The 15,508-nt window shown below is 39.7% G+C and overlaps 1 protein-coding gene across 1 annotated transcript in view; it reads right to left on the minus strand.

Annotated features, from left to right (window-relative positions):
* The window catches only part of PEPD (peptidase D), a 232,864-nt gene that overhangs the window by 76,017 nt on the left and 141,339 nt on the right, over positions 1–15,508 (minus strand). Inside the window, exons 10-11 of the mRNA XM_039503186.1 lie at positions 14,346–14,414; positions 3,604–3,681 (exon numbers count right to left, since the gene is read on the minus strand). Coding sequence (XP_039359120.1) covers positions 3,604–3,681; positions 14,346–14,414 — 147 coding nt within the window. The remainder of the gene's footprint in view (positions 1–3,603; positions 3,682–14,345; positions 14,415–15,508) is intronic.

The following is a 15,508-nucleotide window of genomic DNA, read 5'->3' on the forward strand; positions in this document are numbered from 1 at the left end:
CGGAGAAGCTTAAGGCCTTACAGCAGAAGGAGCTGGTGCTGGAGACTCTAGGGGACTTTCAAGTTTTATCTAGTCTCTGAGGTAAAAGCCTTTGAACCAACATACAAGTGTTCCTTTCAGAAGGATTTATGAAAGGGGGATATATGGCTGTAAAGCAGAGTGTTTGGCTTCTCCTTGACCAGGCTCTTTAAGAAACCTCATTGAGGGGGGAAACTGAGGCAGGCCACAGAAGCGCCACACTTGGCCATAAAGGAGTGCTCAGTAATACTGATGATGTAACAGATTTAAAAAACAGAGCAGGCACTTAATTATTTCTTCCAAATTCAGGTTTTTCAGTATCCAGATAGTTTACGGAGTTGCATATTTATTGCAATGTTCTGTTTAATATGTAATATTTATAACAGATGCAGAATTCCACTTGTATCAAGTGAAAAAAAACTAGGAAAAAAGTATAAAATTCAATTGAAGAGTATTCCATAGAAATCATTGTATTCCTACCAAAGTCTTACTTCAGATCCTGTACGATTAATTTAACAGCTTATGTATCAATAAGCAGGCAGAAGCAGAAAATAATCTTTCACCACTTCTGCCTTCATCTGACCAGACAGAGAGATGTAATTTTTTTCTTAACCTTGTGTATTGTACTGTAGGATTTCCCAATCTTTTCCAACAGAGGGCTCCCAGCAGCCATTAAAAATTTTTATGGGGAGTCAAATATCAGAACTTATAGGTACGTTAAAATAAAAATATTTACATGCAACAATATATATAGGATTTTCATGATTGGACTATATAGCATTTTCAATGTGCCAGCCCATGAGAAAATTAGAGCTAAATTGGTTGCTCGTTAACACCTAAACAAATGAGTTAGAACTTAGAAATTTGATAGACTACCCAGAGAAGAACACTCTGAAGTTTCCTGTTGCTATAATAAGCTTTACTGTGCTACAGCAAGGTAGCTCAAGATTTTAAAAAGTGCTGCCTACAAAACTGCTTGAGAGAGAGAGAGAGAGAGACAGAGAGAGAGAGAGAGCGTTTAAAAATACTTTTACAAAATTTTGTTAAATTTCATACCGTGATTATGAAAAAGATCAGTTTTCTATGCTAGTGTTCTGTTGTTCTTTTCCACATTAAGTACAGAGATAACAAAAGCACAGCCTGCCAGCACTAGGGATTGAAATCCTGTAGTCACATAGCAGGTACAACATGAGCAGCAGTAGAACAAGACCACAATTGTTGGGCCATCAGTAAGTCTCAACACTCCTTTGGGCTTTGTTTGGACTATGAAAAATGGTTAACATATACTAGGAAAGCCTGATATAAACTTTGACCTTTTTCCTACTTGTAGCTAGATTTAGCTAGTCAAGTTGCAGCCCAGCCTTCTGTCTACGTGACAACATGACCAGTTAAAACTGAGCTAAAGACGGTCCCCTACATCTACATTAAGAAAAAGGTTCATTTGAAGCTAGGCTTAGCTAGCATATAGTAAGCTAAGCCCAACCTAAACTTAACCAACTTTATCTAGTCAAGACAAAGACTTAGCAGAATCACTCTGGTAAGAAGAGAATTGAAGATCCATGCTAATCCTTGTTCTCTTTGTTGAGACTGCTATAAAGGATGCCAACTGTGATATGGGGTAACATTTGCAAAAGTGCCTAAGTCTCACTTTAAAAAGTGACAGACACTTAGGATCCTAAGTTTCACTGAAAGTCAGTAGCTCTGAAGTTCATAAATCCCTTAGACACTTTTGAAAATCCCCCCCTTGGACTTCTGTTCACTAGGAAGCTGATCCAAAGTCCACTAAAATGTATGGAAGTCTTTCCACAGATTTCAATGGACTTTTAGATCAGCCTTAGGAATGTCTTTTTGCAGTCCAGCACACAGCCACAGACGACGGTCAAGGCTTTAGGTCAGGGATCGGCAACCTTTGGCACGGGGCTCGCCAGGGTAAGGATCCTGGAGGGCCGGGCCGGTTTGCTTACCTGCCGCGTCCGCAGGTTTGGCCAATCGCGGCTCCCATTGGCCATTGTTCCAGGCCAATGGGGGCTGCGGGAAGCGGCGCGGGCTGAGGGATGTGCTGGCTGCCACTTCCTGAAGCCCCTATTGGCCTGGAGCAGCGAACCGCGGCCAGTGGGAGCCGCGACTGGTGGAACTGCAGAGGCGGCAGGTAAACACACCAGCCTGGCCTGCCAGGGTAAGCACTCTTACCCCTGCCTTAGGTCATAAATAAGTGGACTGCATTCATAACATTGGCCTAAGAAGTCACCTAATAACATTTCCCACCCTCTTTAAAAACACTTTTGGTTAAATTATAAATCCATGACATCATAATACATTATGGAAACACTTCTTGTTCCCTCAGTAACCTCTTTATGGAGTACCTGAATGCTGCATGCTGACATTTGGAAAATCTTCATATAATTCATTAGCCACTACTGTATCGTGTTCATATATCTTACTTAATCCAATTAGCCACTATAATATGATAAACTTCTCTATATACTCTGATACAAAATGGTGACAAAACAGAACAATAGAGTAGAACATTGGATGGCTTTCAGTAGACTATTCACACCAGACAAGAATAACAGACAACATACTACTATACAAAAATTATTTTAAAATGTTTCTACCCTGTTAATAAAGACGTTACCTACCTAGCTCAATCTGCTGCATCTGCAGAAGTGCCTGTGACATTAGCCAAAGAGGCATATTTGTGCATCTATGATTCAATTCTATTCCTTAATAGCTTCTGAGCTTATTAATATAACTTTCTACACCTTTGCAAACAAATGTGAAAATATACACCTGCACGTCTTTAGGGAGCAATCCTGTAATAGTATGGAAATGGACTAGATAATCTAGTAGATGTTTTCGATCTCTAATGTCTACCATTAACTCACCTAGAGTTAATTATAGGTGGACTTCTCTTTTTGAACGTGACCCCTTGACTTAGATCTTGAGAGGAAAAATTCAAAAGCTGCCTTTTGTTATATCATGCACCACATCATCTACTTTTTATACATTCACAGACATGATTTTACACCAGTTTAACTCAACGATGATTATATTTGCAGTTTCATCTGCAATGTCATCACTAAAGTATGCAGACATATGCCACATTGTAGAGATCAGGTCGATGTTAAAATTTAACCAATTATTTAACTAGCAACCACAAACAGTAATAGATGTGGACCTGAACTAAAACCCCAGATTCAAGCACCTCCTTTGAAGTTACAAATACAAACCTGGATCTGGATTTTGCAATTGGCCTTTATCTCTAAAATACACTCAATCAAAACCCTGGACCTAATTACCCATGAAACTAAGTATTTGAAATCTGGGTCCTTCCTTCCCACCCCACCCCCAAATTGGAGAGACAGGTGCCCAGAACCTCCGAAGAGAAAAAAACCAAACAGGTCAAGTTTGGCACCCAAAAAGCCACGTCTCCCAAAGTTGTACACCACTTTTAAACATGTGGACCCTAATCCTTAGGTGGCCATCTTTTTACTGCTCAAATTAAGACTAAAGGAACTCAAATACAGTGCTGAGATTGTTTCTTTTTAAAGCTAAGAAACAACACTAAACAATCCTTTAACTTACCACAAGTCTCCATCTTCAACAGTCTTGTCATTTGGGGCTCCAGCATGTCCATAGTGCAAAACAGAGGAGTTGTTGCCACTGACATTGAAAAATAAAATACACAGAATTAACATAAAAAACAATTAAAAACACAAGGAGAAAGAAAATCGTAAAGTGTAAAATAGTTTTCTTTAAATACCACCAGGATATTTTAAGGCCCAATATCGTGCAACCTGTTGAGGCTGACCTAGAACTGGCTCCAGAAACAGTCATAACTGCCAGCTTTGTATCCCCCTCGGCTGAGCACAGAAGCTATTGGCATAGCTGAAAATCTAGGTTTTAGAATGTAAGCCGTTTGTGGGAGGGAACATATTTTGTGGTGCAGCCCCATATATGCTACAGTGGTATATAAGTAACAACATGAAAGTAATTTTCATCTAATATGCTTCTACTTCCTTCGAGAACTTCCTTACTTTTTAAAATAACAAGTTTCCCTGTTCAAGGTTAAATGTTACAGTGGTATAAAACTGAATCTTCACTATAAGATCTGGGATGTTTAATAACTCCCTTGGAGCTACTGGGGCAGGAAAAAATTCAGCTGTTCAAGTGAGCTGTTCAAACTTACCTCTAGCATGATTAGGTATGAGCCCTACAGGAATGAATACATTCCAGATTGTTAGGGGATATTCCCAGAGTGTAAGATGTCAGCCATGATACAAGGCATAACAACTAACATATTTACTTTTTTGTGGAGTAAAAAGAGAAAGTCAGCTTTTCATTGTAAAAAATACATTTTTTATTTTTATAAACCAGACTAAGTAAACTGCTGAATCACAGGGGAAGCAAGAAGTCTCCAGAGAAGTACAGGCCCTTGTTCCACATTTCTGAAAACTCCCGATCCATTCAGTGACCTATTTTTGGTCACAGTGCCTTGTTTTGTCTAGTCTGCTGTTAATCCTTTGGATCTATCAAATATTGAGTTAAAAGATAGGAGAGATCTCAAGCTCTACTTATTTTCATTTTGTTATTCTCCTCAGATAGGTGCTCTCTCATTTTTTACTTCACAGAGGCTAAAAGAATTGTTTTATAGCTAAAAATACGTGTCAGAACAGATATACTGGTAGCATCTGTGTCACTTCTCAACTTCAGCTGTCAATATGTGACTAACCTTTTATCAAAACCTTGCCAGTTCAAATAGGATTCTTTCAATTCTGGTCAAGGGGTGGCTTAGTGTCTTGGATGTAAATCATCCTAGGCTTAACTCCAGTGAATTCAATGGAGTCACATCAGAGATAAAAGTATCCCTCTGAAATATTTTTGAGGCCAGATTTTTTAGCGCTGTACACATGCAGTTAGAGAAATGAAAATACACATGCATTATTTGCAGAGCTTTTACCATCAATGCATATTTAGTAGTTGTGCACAGAAGTGGCCACTTAGATGTCTAACTGATCACTTGTCCATGAAATTAACATAACTGTGTGTACATTCATAGCAACTGCATGTACAAATTCTGCATACATGCAGTTTAAAGGTCTATAGGCCCTGTTAACATTTTTGATCAATAACTTTTTTTTCATTGCTAAGGATTTTCATATTATAAGCACCAAAATCTGAGTGTTGTGGGATTGATTTATGAGGAAAGGAACTGTCAAACGTTAAAAGAACATTACAAGGTTACAATGTCAAGCACTCAAAAGTTAAGAAATGCCAGAATTAAGATTCCCCAAGCAATCTTAATTTGGCTTCCTGCTGCATATGCATGGTACAGTCTTTACTTACATGATCATCCACAATTTTTTCTCCACAGGACCCCTGCCTCATTCAGTACAAAGATGTGTCGGTGCTCACTTCATGAGCAGCTATTCAATATTTTGTTTCATTCTCACTGTTCAATGTATGGCCCCAAGCCTTATTTACTGCATATTACCCAAAGCCTGCTCCGAATACAAAATTAATAATTGCTTCATGGGCTTTTCTATGGTGAATGTCACTACAGCATTTGAGTTCTTTATAACTATTAATTTATTTTCACAAGACCTCTGTGAAATGCAAGGGTGATATCTCCATTCCACAGATGGGGAACTGAGGCATAGAGAGATTTAAGGTTAAAAGTATCCACTACTGTTAGGTGTCCAATTTGACACATCTAGTACCTGATTTTTCAGAGTTCTTAACATGCATTTTATATGTTCAAGGACAGCTCCACTGAACTCAATTGCAGCTGTGAGTACTCAGCACTTCTGAAAATCAGACCCCAAGGTTTCAAATCAGGCATCCAGAAAATGAGAAAAAGATGCAAAGAGTGACCACCTGCAAAAAGTTTGGTTTCAGTGACTTGACTAGCATTACATAGGAACTCTGTGTCAGAAGCAGAGAATCAAATTCTACAGGGCAGCATTCAACTGCCTTAACCAGGAGACTGTCCTTTATCTTCCTGCAATCTCCTGCCTCATTACTACATACCTTCCAACTGTAACAAATTAATACCTCTGCCTTTCCCTACCATACGACTACCAGTTCCAGTCTCCTCCCTTGGGTCCTGATCTCAGTACCAGTCTCCTTTTCCACTCAATCCCAGCAGCGCCAGCTCCAGGCACCAGTGGAGGAAGCACGTGCCAGGGGCACATGCTAAGGGGCGTCATTCCCTCCATTCTTGGGACGGCACAGTCCGTGCGCTTTTTTTTATTTTTGCGCTTCCGCAGTTCAGGTGGCTTTTTTTTTTCCTTGGGGCGGCAAAAATGGTAGAGCCAGCCCTGAATCCCAGTCTCCTGGCCCAGTCAGTTCCAGGCCGCTCTAGCCGAGGGCTCTCCCCCACTCTGGCTCCTTGTCTCAACATGGTCGAGCTCTTGTCCCCTCTAAATTTGAATCAGGCAACTTCCTTCTTCATACTGCCTGGATATCAGCAGGGGGGTAAATTGAGAACACAGGAGAGAAATCTCTTTGCCTTCCATTCTGACTCCAGCACAGCTTGGAGCTGCAATTGCAGAGAAAGTCCCACTCAGTTCCAAGCTGCAGCAAACTCAGTGTGGATGGAATCTTCTGAGTTTTCAGCTGCAAAGTTCTAGCTAGTCTCTACTGAGCATGTGCAAACAGTGATTTTTCCTCAAAGGTTTATAACTTGACCAAGTCTGGGCAGATTTTCATGGGACAGTAAAAGGCACATCCTTGACACAAAGACCACACTCCTCTGCCATATTTCAAGTCCCTGCTGAAAAGCCTGGAGAGACATATTTTTCCTAAGCCTTATTCTCAGACACTATTGAACCATTCTGTCTGAATTTTTTTCAAAAACAGTTCAGCCAGAGACATCAACCTGCAAAATCTGGCAAAGGTTTGGCAAAGTTATGAGTGACTGAAAACACAGTCTTATAATGGGAAGAGTCAGACAACCTTAACAGTAGACAGTGCTACCAGCCCCACTTTTAATTACTTGGCCAAATGATGAGGAGAGGGTCAAAGAAGAAAATAGCTGTACACATTTATATGAAGGTTGTAAATGCCAAGGGCCAAGAAGAATTGTGTAGGTTGATCTAAGATGGTGTAACTAAAAATATTTTTTTTTTAAAAAGAACATACATTTAGGTCAAATAACAGTAAAAATTCCTGATGATCAAATCAAATAGACTATGGAATCCTTTCCCAAGACAAGTGTTGGGAGTTCTAATTTTTAGAGGGCTGGTCCTGCACGTCTTACATTGGCAAAACTCCCATTGAAATGGGAGCTTGAGAGAGTAGAGTTAGTAGGATTAATCCCTAAGATTTTATGATTCTATTCATTCTTGGTAAGTATGGATAATTATGGGAATAAATAAAAGTGAGAAAAAAATTAAATGCATCGTCTTCTACTATAAAGAGCCCTACAGCTGGTTAATTTCTAGTGTATGCATGGGTTGCAATGTTACCATGTATACATGCATGAAAACAAGCCCTACAACACAGTTTGTCATGATTTTAGCTGTGTTATTTCAATAATATAATTTTTAAAATATTTTTACAAAAAGTGATGATAAAACAAGATATAAATATTGTATGAGCAGTTTTAAAAATATATATTTAACATGGCACCTCAGGGCTTGATTCTGACAATGTATCTTTAGAAAACTAGTTTACATATAACCACGTGATGGGATCAGCTTTGAGTATCATGCAGCATACCAGTTATGCATATTGATTCTCCTAATTTGTTTTACATGATCATATCAATTTATAATTTTATTATAATATATAAAATGTAAAACAGTCTTCAAAAATGCATGTACTGAAAAACTATGGCGACTATGGAAACATGCATTACGCAGAATGTTTTCAGCAAGAGGTATTCCAAATCCAACAATGCTGGATTTTAGGTTATGGTTTAATTGTAGAGGTTTATAGTAAAAAAAAAAAATCACTCCTTTATTAATGAGCACTAATTACTATACTTTAAGCCCTTTCTTTAATTTAAATGCATAGGAGCAAATATTTTCCTTCAACTGGAAGGACATTTCTGAGGACTTGTCTACACAGACAATTAGTTTGCACCAAGTTGGGGTGTTAATCTACCCACACTAGTCTTCTGGGATTTCCTTTCATTCAGCCTATGACCCACTGTCTTCTAGTGCTTCTGTCAAGAGAGAGAAGACGCATGTCTTTCTCAGAAGTTATCAACATCAGCATTCCATGAACCAGACAGGAAAAAGTGCTCTATGAGTGAAGTTACAGAAGCCTGTCCATCTGGGACCTGTAGACATCACCTCCAAGTTTAGTGACATCAGCCCACGGGGAGAAGTTCTAATATTTCACCAGAAGTCAGCTCAAATATAAGGCTGCAGCTACACTTTTAGGCTGACCTCAAAGAAACTTTCAAAAATAAAAACTGGATTTTAAATCAGATGTTCAATGATTTGCCAGTATTAGTCACTTGTGGTATACACAATTCTTAATTTAGAAACAATTACTTTGCTTCCAGACAGCAAAGGTTTTAAAATGGTATGTGACAAATCTATATTTAAGCATCCTAAAACTTCAGAGGTGCTCAGCACTGACTTCATATGATGTTCAAAACCTCTGAAAATCATGACCCATATTTATGTACCTGAATATGGATCTAAATGCCTATCTTTAGGCAACCAAATTTAAAAGTTTTGCCAGAGGATGTTTTGCCTCTATTTTAATTCCTTTAACAATTTTTCCAAATTGTTACTAATCTGAAGAATTGGAAAAGACTGGATAGCTTGGTAAATTCATGCCACTGAGAGAATACAAACTGCAGGAGTCAGAAAAGTTCAGAACATATTGTCAGTCAGAAAGGACTGTGAAAAGAGAAATGAGCAGAAGGAAGAGAAGTGGAATGTAATAGCAGCAATTAAAAGAGTGTGTAATAACAGCAGCAATTAAAAGGGAAAAACTATAGCAACAGACAATTTGAAACTAACAATTAGCTATATATCAGGAAAATCTGAATTAAAATTAAGATACCATAAACTACAACAGCAAGCTACTTCCTCTGTGATTTAGAGAGAATAATTTTAATCCAAAAGGGAGCATTAAGCAGCTTCTCTACACTTCTGGATCTGAGAGAGACTGGAAATATTTTTTATTATAATTAAAAGAAAGGGGCAGAGAGAGTTATTAGCTCTACTAACATGACTCAAGAGGATTTATAAAGGTCCACAGATACAAAGAGCCGTTTTACTTACCTATTCTTATATAACTAGAATCATTTGATGTGGGGAGCTGAGATAACCAACGGAAGAAACTAGTAACTGAGAAACACCCATGTCTGAGGTAACAGCTGCCAAATAGCTGTTGATCACACCTGTGAAGTAAGAGACTAGAGCTCTTGTAGCTGCACCTTGGTCAATCTTTCTGGTCTCTCAGAGCGTTTCCCCTAAGGTGTTCAACCTCCAGCCCTTACCCATCTCAGGATGGAATCTCATGATTCTTCTACTCCTAGCTCAGGATCTGGGTACTTTGCCCTGTGTATCCCATTGCTTAGTACTGTCCAGTAATATTGGAAGAAATGTATTCAATAAAAGTATATAATATTTTGGATATCCTATAGACGTTTTCAAGTTCAGGTGAGAGATTGCAGAGCTGTGATTCTCTAATACTGCTTTTTCATTCTTGCAATATCTGATGCTTTTACTAAAATGCTCAATATATCATTTCAATGTATGTTTTAAAATTTCTTATGACATTATTTTGGGCAACTGTTATAAAGCAAGGTAAGGTAGACAAGGGAATATCTTTTATTGGACCAACTTCTGTTGGTGAAAGAGATACGCTTTTGAGATAGAGGTCTTCTTCAGGTCCTGTGTGTGTAGCTCGAAACCTTGTCTCATTCACTGGCAGAAGTTGGTCTAATAAAATATATTGCTTTCTTGTCTCTCTAATATCCTGGGATCAACACGGCTACAAGGATACCTTTCTTTATTTACAGTGTTCATTTAAAAAAGCATATGCGGCTGCAAGGTGGTTGCTTTAATCTTTGAAAGAGTGACACTGTGGTCTGAAAGGACTGGGCCTGGGAGGAAGGAGCTCCTGAGTACCAGTTCTGGCTGATTCACTGAGTGACACTGGGCAAGTCACTTAACTTCTCAGTTTTCTCCAATGTAAAAATGGCTACTTACTTATCTCCCAGGGATACTGAAAAGGATAATTAGTTAATGTTTACACAGTGCTTTGAAGTAGTAAAGTGCTACATAAGTGCAGATATATCTGAATATACACATTTAATTATCAGTAACTAACAGGGTTGGCATGCACCTCGCATGGGCGCCCCCTTTTCTCTGGCTGATATACCTGTAATCACAGTCTTTTTTCAGGGTGGCACCAGCCTCTCACAGGCAGCCCCTCTTTGGTTTGGTTGGGTGTGATCCTGCTTTTGGTTTTAGTTCTTATATCGAGGTGGCACCCAGCTCTCAAGAGCACCCCCCTGGCTGATAGTTCTCTTGGTGGATCTTCGGCGACTCAGCCCTCCGGCCGATCTGCATAAACTGTCCCTTCTTCCAGAGTATACAGTCCCGAGTTCTTAGCATGGCCTTGGTATGGGGCTATCACTCTTCAGCTTTTTCCCAGAGGCACCGCCTTCTTCAACTCAGCCAGGGTCTATGTCAGTACCCGCAGTTGGTGGTGTTTCAGCAGCCCTCTCTGGGCTCAGTCTTCAATCAACCCAGCGGGGCCCACCTCGATACCTCTCTGGCCAGGCCAGGTTCTGTGCTCGGTCCCCCTGGGCTTCAGCCTGCCCGCACTGGGCTTCCCTCCTGATGCTCTTCCTGCCAGCCAGGCACCTGGTCTTCAGCAGCCTTCTCTGGGCTTCAGTCCTGTCTTCAGTGAGCTGTCCTTGGTACTGCTGCTCTTTCAGCCAGCCAGCCAGCCATCACTCCTGGAGCTCCACACAGCAACTGAACTTCTCTGCTCTGCTGCTTGTCGTATGTAAGGCCTTTCTAGCCCCAGATTGGCCATTCTTCTGCAGCCACTCTGCTATATTCTCAGACAGGCTGATGCAGAGCCAGGAGGCCTCCAATAGGGCCTCCGGACCTAGTCCATCCTGCCACAGTAACCAAATACTGGTATTCTTATTTAATTGCATTTATGCACAACTACACTTAACATTACTTTTGAAGTGATACAGTCTTGGTTGAAATTACCTAAAGACCTTCAAGGTGCAGTCTGATACCCAAGTGTGCATTCAGCCATAATAATAGTTAGTAAGTTAGTAGTAAAGTTTATTGATTTTTTAAGGGTGACTAATCTGTATGTAAACTGAAATATTTACTCCTACACCTCTACCCTGATGTAACGCCACCCAATATAACACGAGTTCGGATACAAGGCAGTAAAGTTGGCTCTGACGTATATGCACACCTTAAACATGAAGGTTACCAAACATGGTGTTCAACAGCCTGAAAACCCACACATAGGGGATCGCTTTGGCCAGTTTCAGTAGCAGACCATCCTTCCAGACTGATGTAAGCTGCTGACAGATCGATGAATGCGGTATCTGTCTTGAATTTTCATTTGAATTCTGCCTCAATGTTTGTAGTGAGAGCCAGAACCTGGTTGCAGCAACTTCTATGCGGTCAAAAACCAACTTGCTCTTTGGATAGGCTGCTGTCCACAGTGGGCCCGATTTGGTTCAGAATCATATGCTCCATCACCTTGTAGTTGATGCTCAAGATGGAGATTGGTCTGTGATTAGAAGGTGATCTGTAGGTTTTCCAGGCTCTAAGAGTGCAATGACCTTGGCTTCTCTCCAAACACAGGGGATTTCATTGGTCTGCAGGATGTTGGTGAAAAGCTGCACCATCCATTTCCATGCAAGTGGACCCAGGTTACCTATGAACTTAGGATAGATACCATCTTTTCCCAATTTTGTGGCTGCAGTGGTGGCATTGATCTTCTTACTTGTGTCCAGACCACTAGGACAATGGAGTGCACGTGGACATTACCTGCCGAAGTTGATGCTGGACTTGTCTCTGATACTGTTTGTTCACAGGCTGTTTTGACGTCCACTAAATTTTAGCAGTGATGGCACTGGCTTTCACCTGCAGGCTAGTGGCATATGTGGGATTTGCAGCCCTCAGGTGTGTCAGCAGGTTCCAGGCGCATCTGCTCCAGTGTGCGAAGTTTAGACCTTCTACACATTCAGGCCACCATTTCCCCCTTGCTGCATCCATTTGACGCCAGGAGGGCTTTTCCAGTGTCTGTCTCTCTACATTTGTCATATTTGTGGAGGAGCTCTTGGCTCTCTGAAGTTCAGCATGGAATGTATGACGATCTGTGTCTCAGGTGTGTGTTCTTCTTTGCAATGGAGATTAGGAGTGCAGTAAAACAGTCAAACATCTTTGGTGCGGGGGGAGCAGAGGAGATTGTGTTGTCCACAGTCCTAGTGAAAATGGTCCAATCTGCTTTTCTGATATTCCAGCGCTGCGCCAAACTTGAGTAGAGAACTGGGATTTGAATGCCAATATGGGTCAGTACTGGTCTGTACTGGCTGTTCGGGAAGTTATGAAGGATGATCCACAATATGGGTATTGGTGTGCCTAAATCATCTTTAGAGATAAACATCAGATCAGGGCAGTATCCTCTGCCCCATCTTACAGAATGGAAAGTGATGCACTGTTCTGTATCAAAAAGAAGGAACATATCATTTGCCAACATGCAGTGTGTCAGTTCTTCACCTGCAATGTTGCTTGCTGCATAGCCCCATTGTATGTGGTGACTATTAAAAGTCGTGCACAAATACAGCAGGATCCTATGCATTCTGAAGAGCTGGTTGAGGCCACTGTGTACCAGTTGGTTTATATACATGAATGATGGTTAGCTTGCCAATGCACATGGAGATTATAGTTGTTTCTTTTGTGTGCTATAGGAAGTAGAACCACATATTAGTTGATCTCCTGCTTTATATAAATGGCCTGCCAGTATTTTGGATGGTAATTGCTGGCTATGAATGTATAGCCATTGATTTTGTATTAACAGAGACTTTTTTTTCATTTGCAACATGGATCGCCTGGAAGACAAGGCCATCGATGTTGGTCATTTTCAGTATTTTCTCCAGGTAGTCACACTAGGACTGTGAGAGGCCTTCAACATTCAACTGGCAGGTTCGAACTGCGTAGTGTGTTGGCCCTGAAAAATTTGGCTTATTTTGTTGCTCTTTTCACCAGGAAGATGATCGCCTTTACAAAGTCCATCCTATTAAGTGGGAAACCATGACTAAGGTCATCAGACTAGTGACCGAAAATCAACTGTTGATCTCCCAGGAAAAGAGCAAGAACTCTCAAGTCAAATGAGAATAAAGGGCAAGTTTTCAAACAACTTAGGTGCACAATTCAGTACCAAAATTGCATATGCAATTACTATAATTTTACATGCAAAGAGAGTAAATGCATTTACAAAAAAGCAACTGAGCATTTTCTGCAAATGGCAGAAAAAAACCAGCAATCCTTAAAGTGCCCTTTATCATTTTTGCCCACGAGTGATACTGCATGCAACAACAACTTTATGAACCTAAAGTTTAGTTTACTTTACAGCATAAAGGCCATTTTATACTATTTGATACAGCAACCCTTTCATGGTAATCAGTGGGAGATCTGTTGTGGACTGAAGGTACCATATGGCTCTAATTTTGAAAATCTGGCCACGGATTACAATGAAAAATGCAGTTAAACCCTCTTCACAGAATGAGTTTTACATCCCTGTAGTAAAATATTTACTATTTTCTCTTCTAGTTCTACATATTAAAAAAAAATTATGTTTATAGAATTACAAATTATATTTTAGCAATATTAACAAAAATATAATTTCAACAGCAGATGTTCAGCAAGCAAAGAGAGATGCAGCAAAATTTCCTTAAAAGATTAGTTTATTTGCAGTGTATAATAAATTCAGAGACCAGGAATTTTGAAAATGATATGAAAGCCTTTTTTTTTTTTTTTAAAAGAAAGAATGTTTCAGAGAAAGTACTTTTTTTAACTACAAAGAGAAGATACTAAGTCTTTCTTCATATGCTGTCATTAAAAAACCTACTGCCCCACAAATGTGAGCATAAATGTGATACTGGCAATATTGGCAATCATGTAATCTCCTGAGTACAGCAGAATCTGTAACCTATCTAGTTTACACAGTGCTAGCCATCTCCCTGATATTTTCTCAGTAACAAAACTTTAAAGCTCACTTTACTTGTTTCCAAACATATATGGTAAAAATAATTTTACACACTTCCAATGGGATCTTGATGATAAATATTACAGAAGTACACAAAAAGATCTTACCTGCCACAGATACAAGTGTAAGAAGTATGGCGCATGCCACCGCGAGTATAGCAATAATGCTGGAACAGGCTGCAAATAAAAAAATATCAGTAATTAATAATTTATTCAGAAACACCACAAAGCAAGCAAGCAAGACTGCACTCAAGCGAGACCTGTGTGTGCAAGTCCCTCTACTACCTGACAAATATCTCCCTGAATTTCTGCTCAATTTAACAATCAAATTAACCTACATTCTCTCATCTCAGCCAGTTTGTGTATTTTTCATCATGTACCTGTCATCAAGCCTGGTATGAAACTTTGCAACAGAAAAATACTGAAACTGCAGTGAAGCATGTTTAATTTCTGAAGAATGGTAAATTGCTTTCCTTAGTAACTCAGCACAGTAAAACAACTTTGGAACACACTGGTTTACCTGACCTTAGAACCAAGTAGCTAATAAACAGTTAAAGGATCAAAGGCTGAAAACAATTGTTAAACTGCCTGGGTCTAAGATTACAGAGTTGAATAAAATACATTCTTCTGGCATATCTGAAACACCAACTACAAATACAATCCACATTTGTTGCAAACCCCTACCTTAATATTTTTCAAAAAGGAAATGCAACTCCTCAGATAGGCTGGTTCTGTCTACCAACAGAGGCCTACCTAAACAAAGGTAAAGGAGTTTTTTTCTGGAGTGGACTCAGGGGTCCCACTGGGAAAGATTATCCAAGGCTAGCCCAAGCCTTTTCAAAATTTCAGAGTTTCAGGTTTGCACACCACTGAATTGGCTCTGACACCTACATGTGGTCCCCGCTAGTGCAGGTTGATGCAAACTAGCAGTGTATGTGGGAACTTGCAGGACAGCTGCCCATGCTGCACCTGTTCTCCAGATAAAAAGACTATTCTCCCACAATTCAGCACATTTTACTAGTACAGTACTACAATCCACAGTAAGCGTAACAGGAAAAAAGTGTGTGTTCTATTACACACTGAAAACATGAAACTACTTATTTTCACTTGAGGTGCTTAAATACCTCCGTTATCTTACCATTCAAATGTGAGCAATGAAATAAAGATCTGGATCTCAACACCAAGACTATACTGTAGTAAATAAGAGCCAGATAAGGAAATATTACAAAAGTTCTTGCTTTATATATGAAATAATGCATTCTGGAAGTTTA

The sequence above is a fragment of the Mauremys reevesii genome, linkage group 16 (assembly GCF_016161935.1).
Source record: "Mauremys reevesii isolate NIE-2019 linkage group 16, ASM1616193v1, whole genome shotgun sequence".
NCBI lineage: Eukaryota > Metazoa > Chordata > Testudines > Geoemydidae > Mauremys > Mauremys reevesii.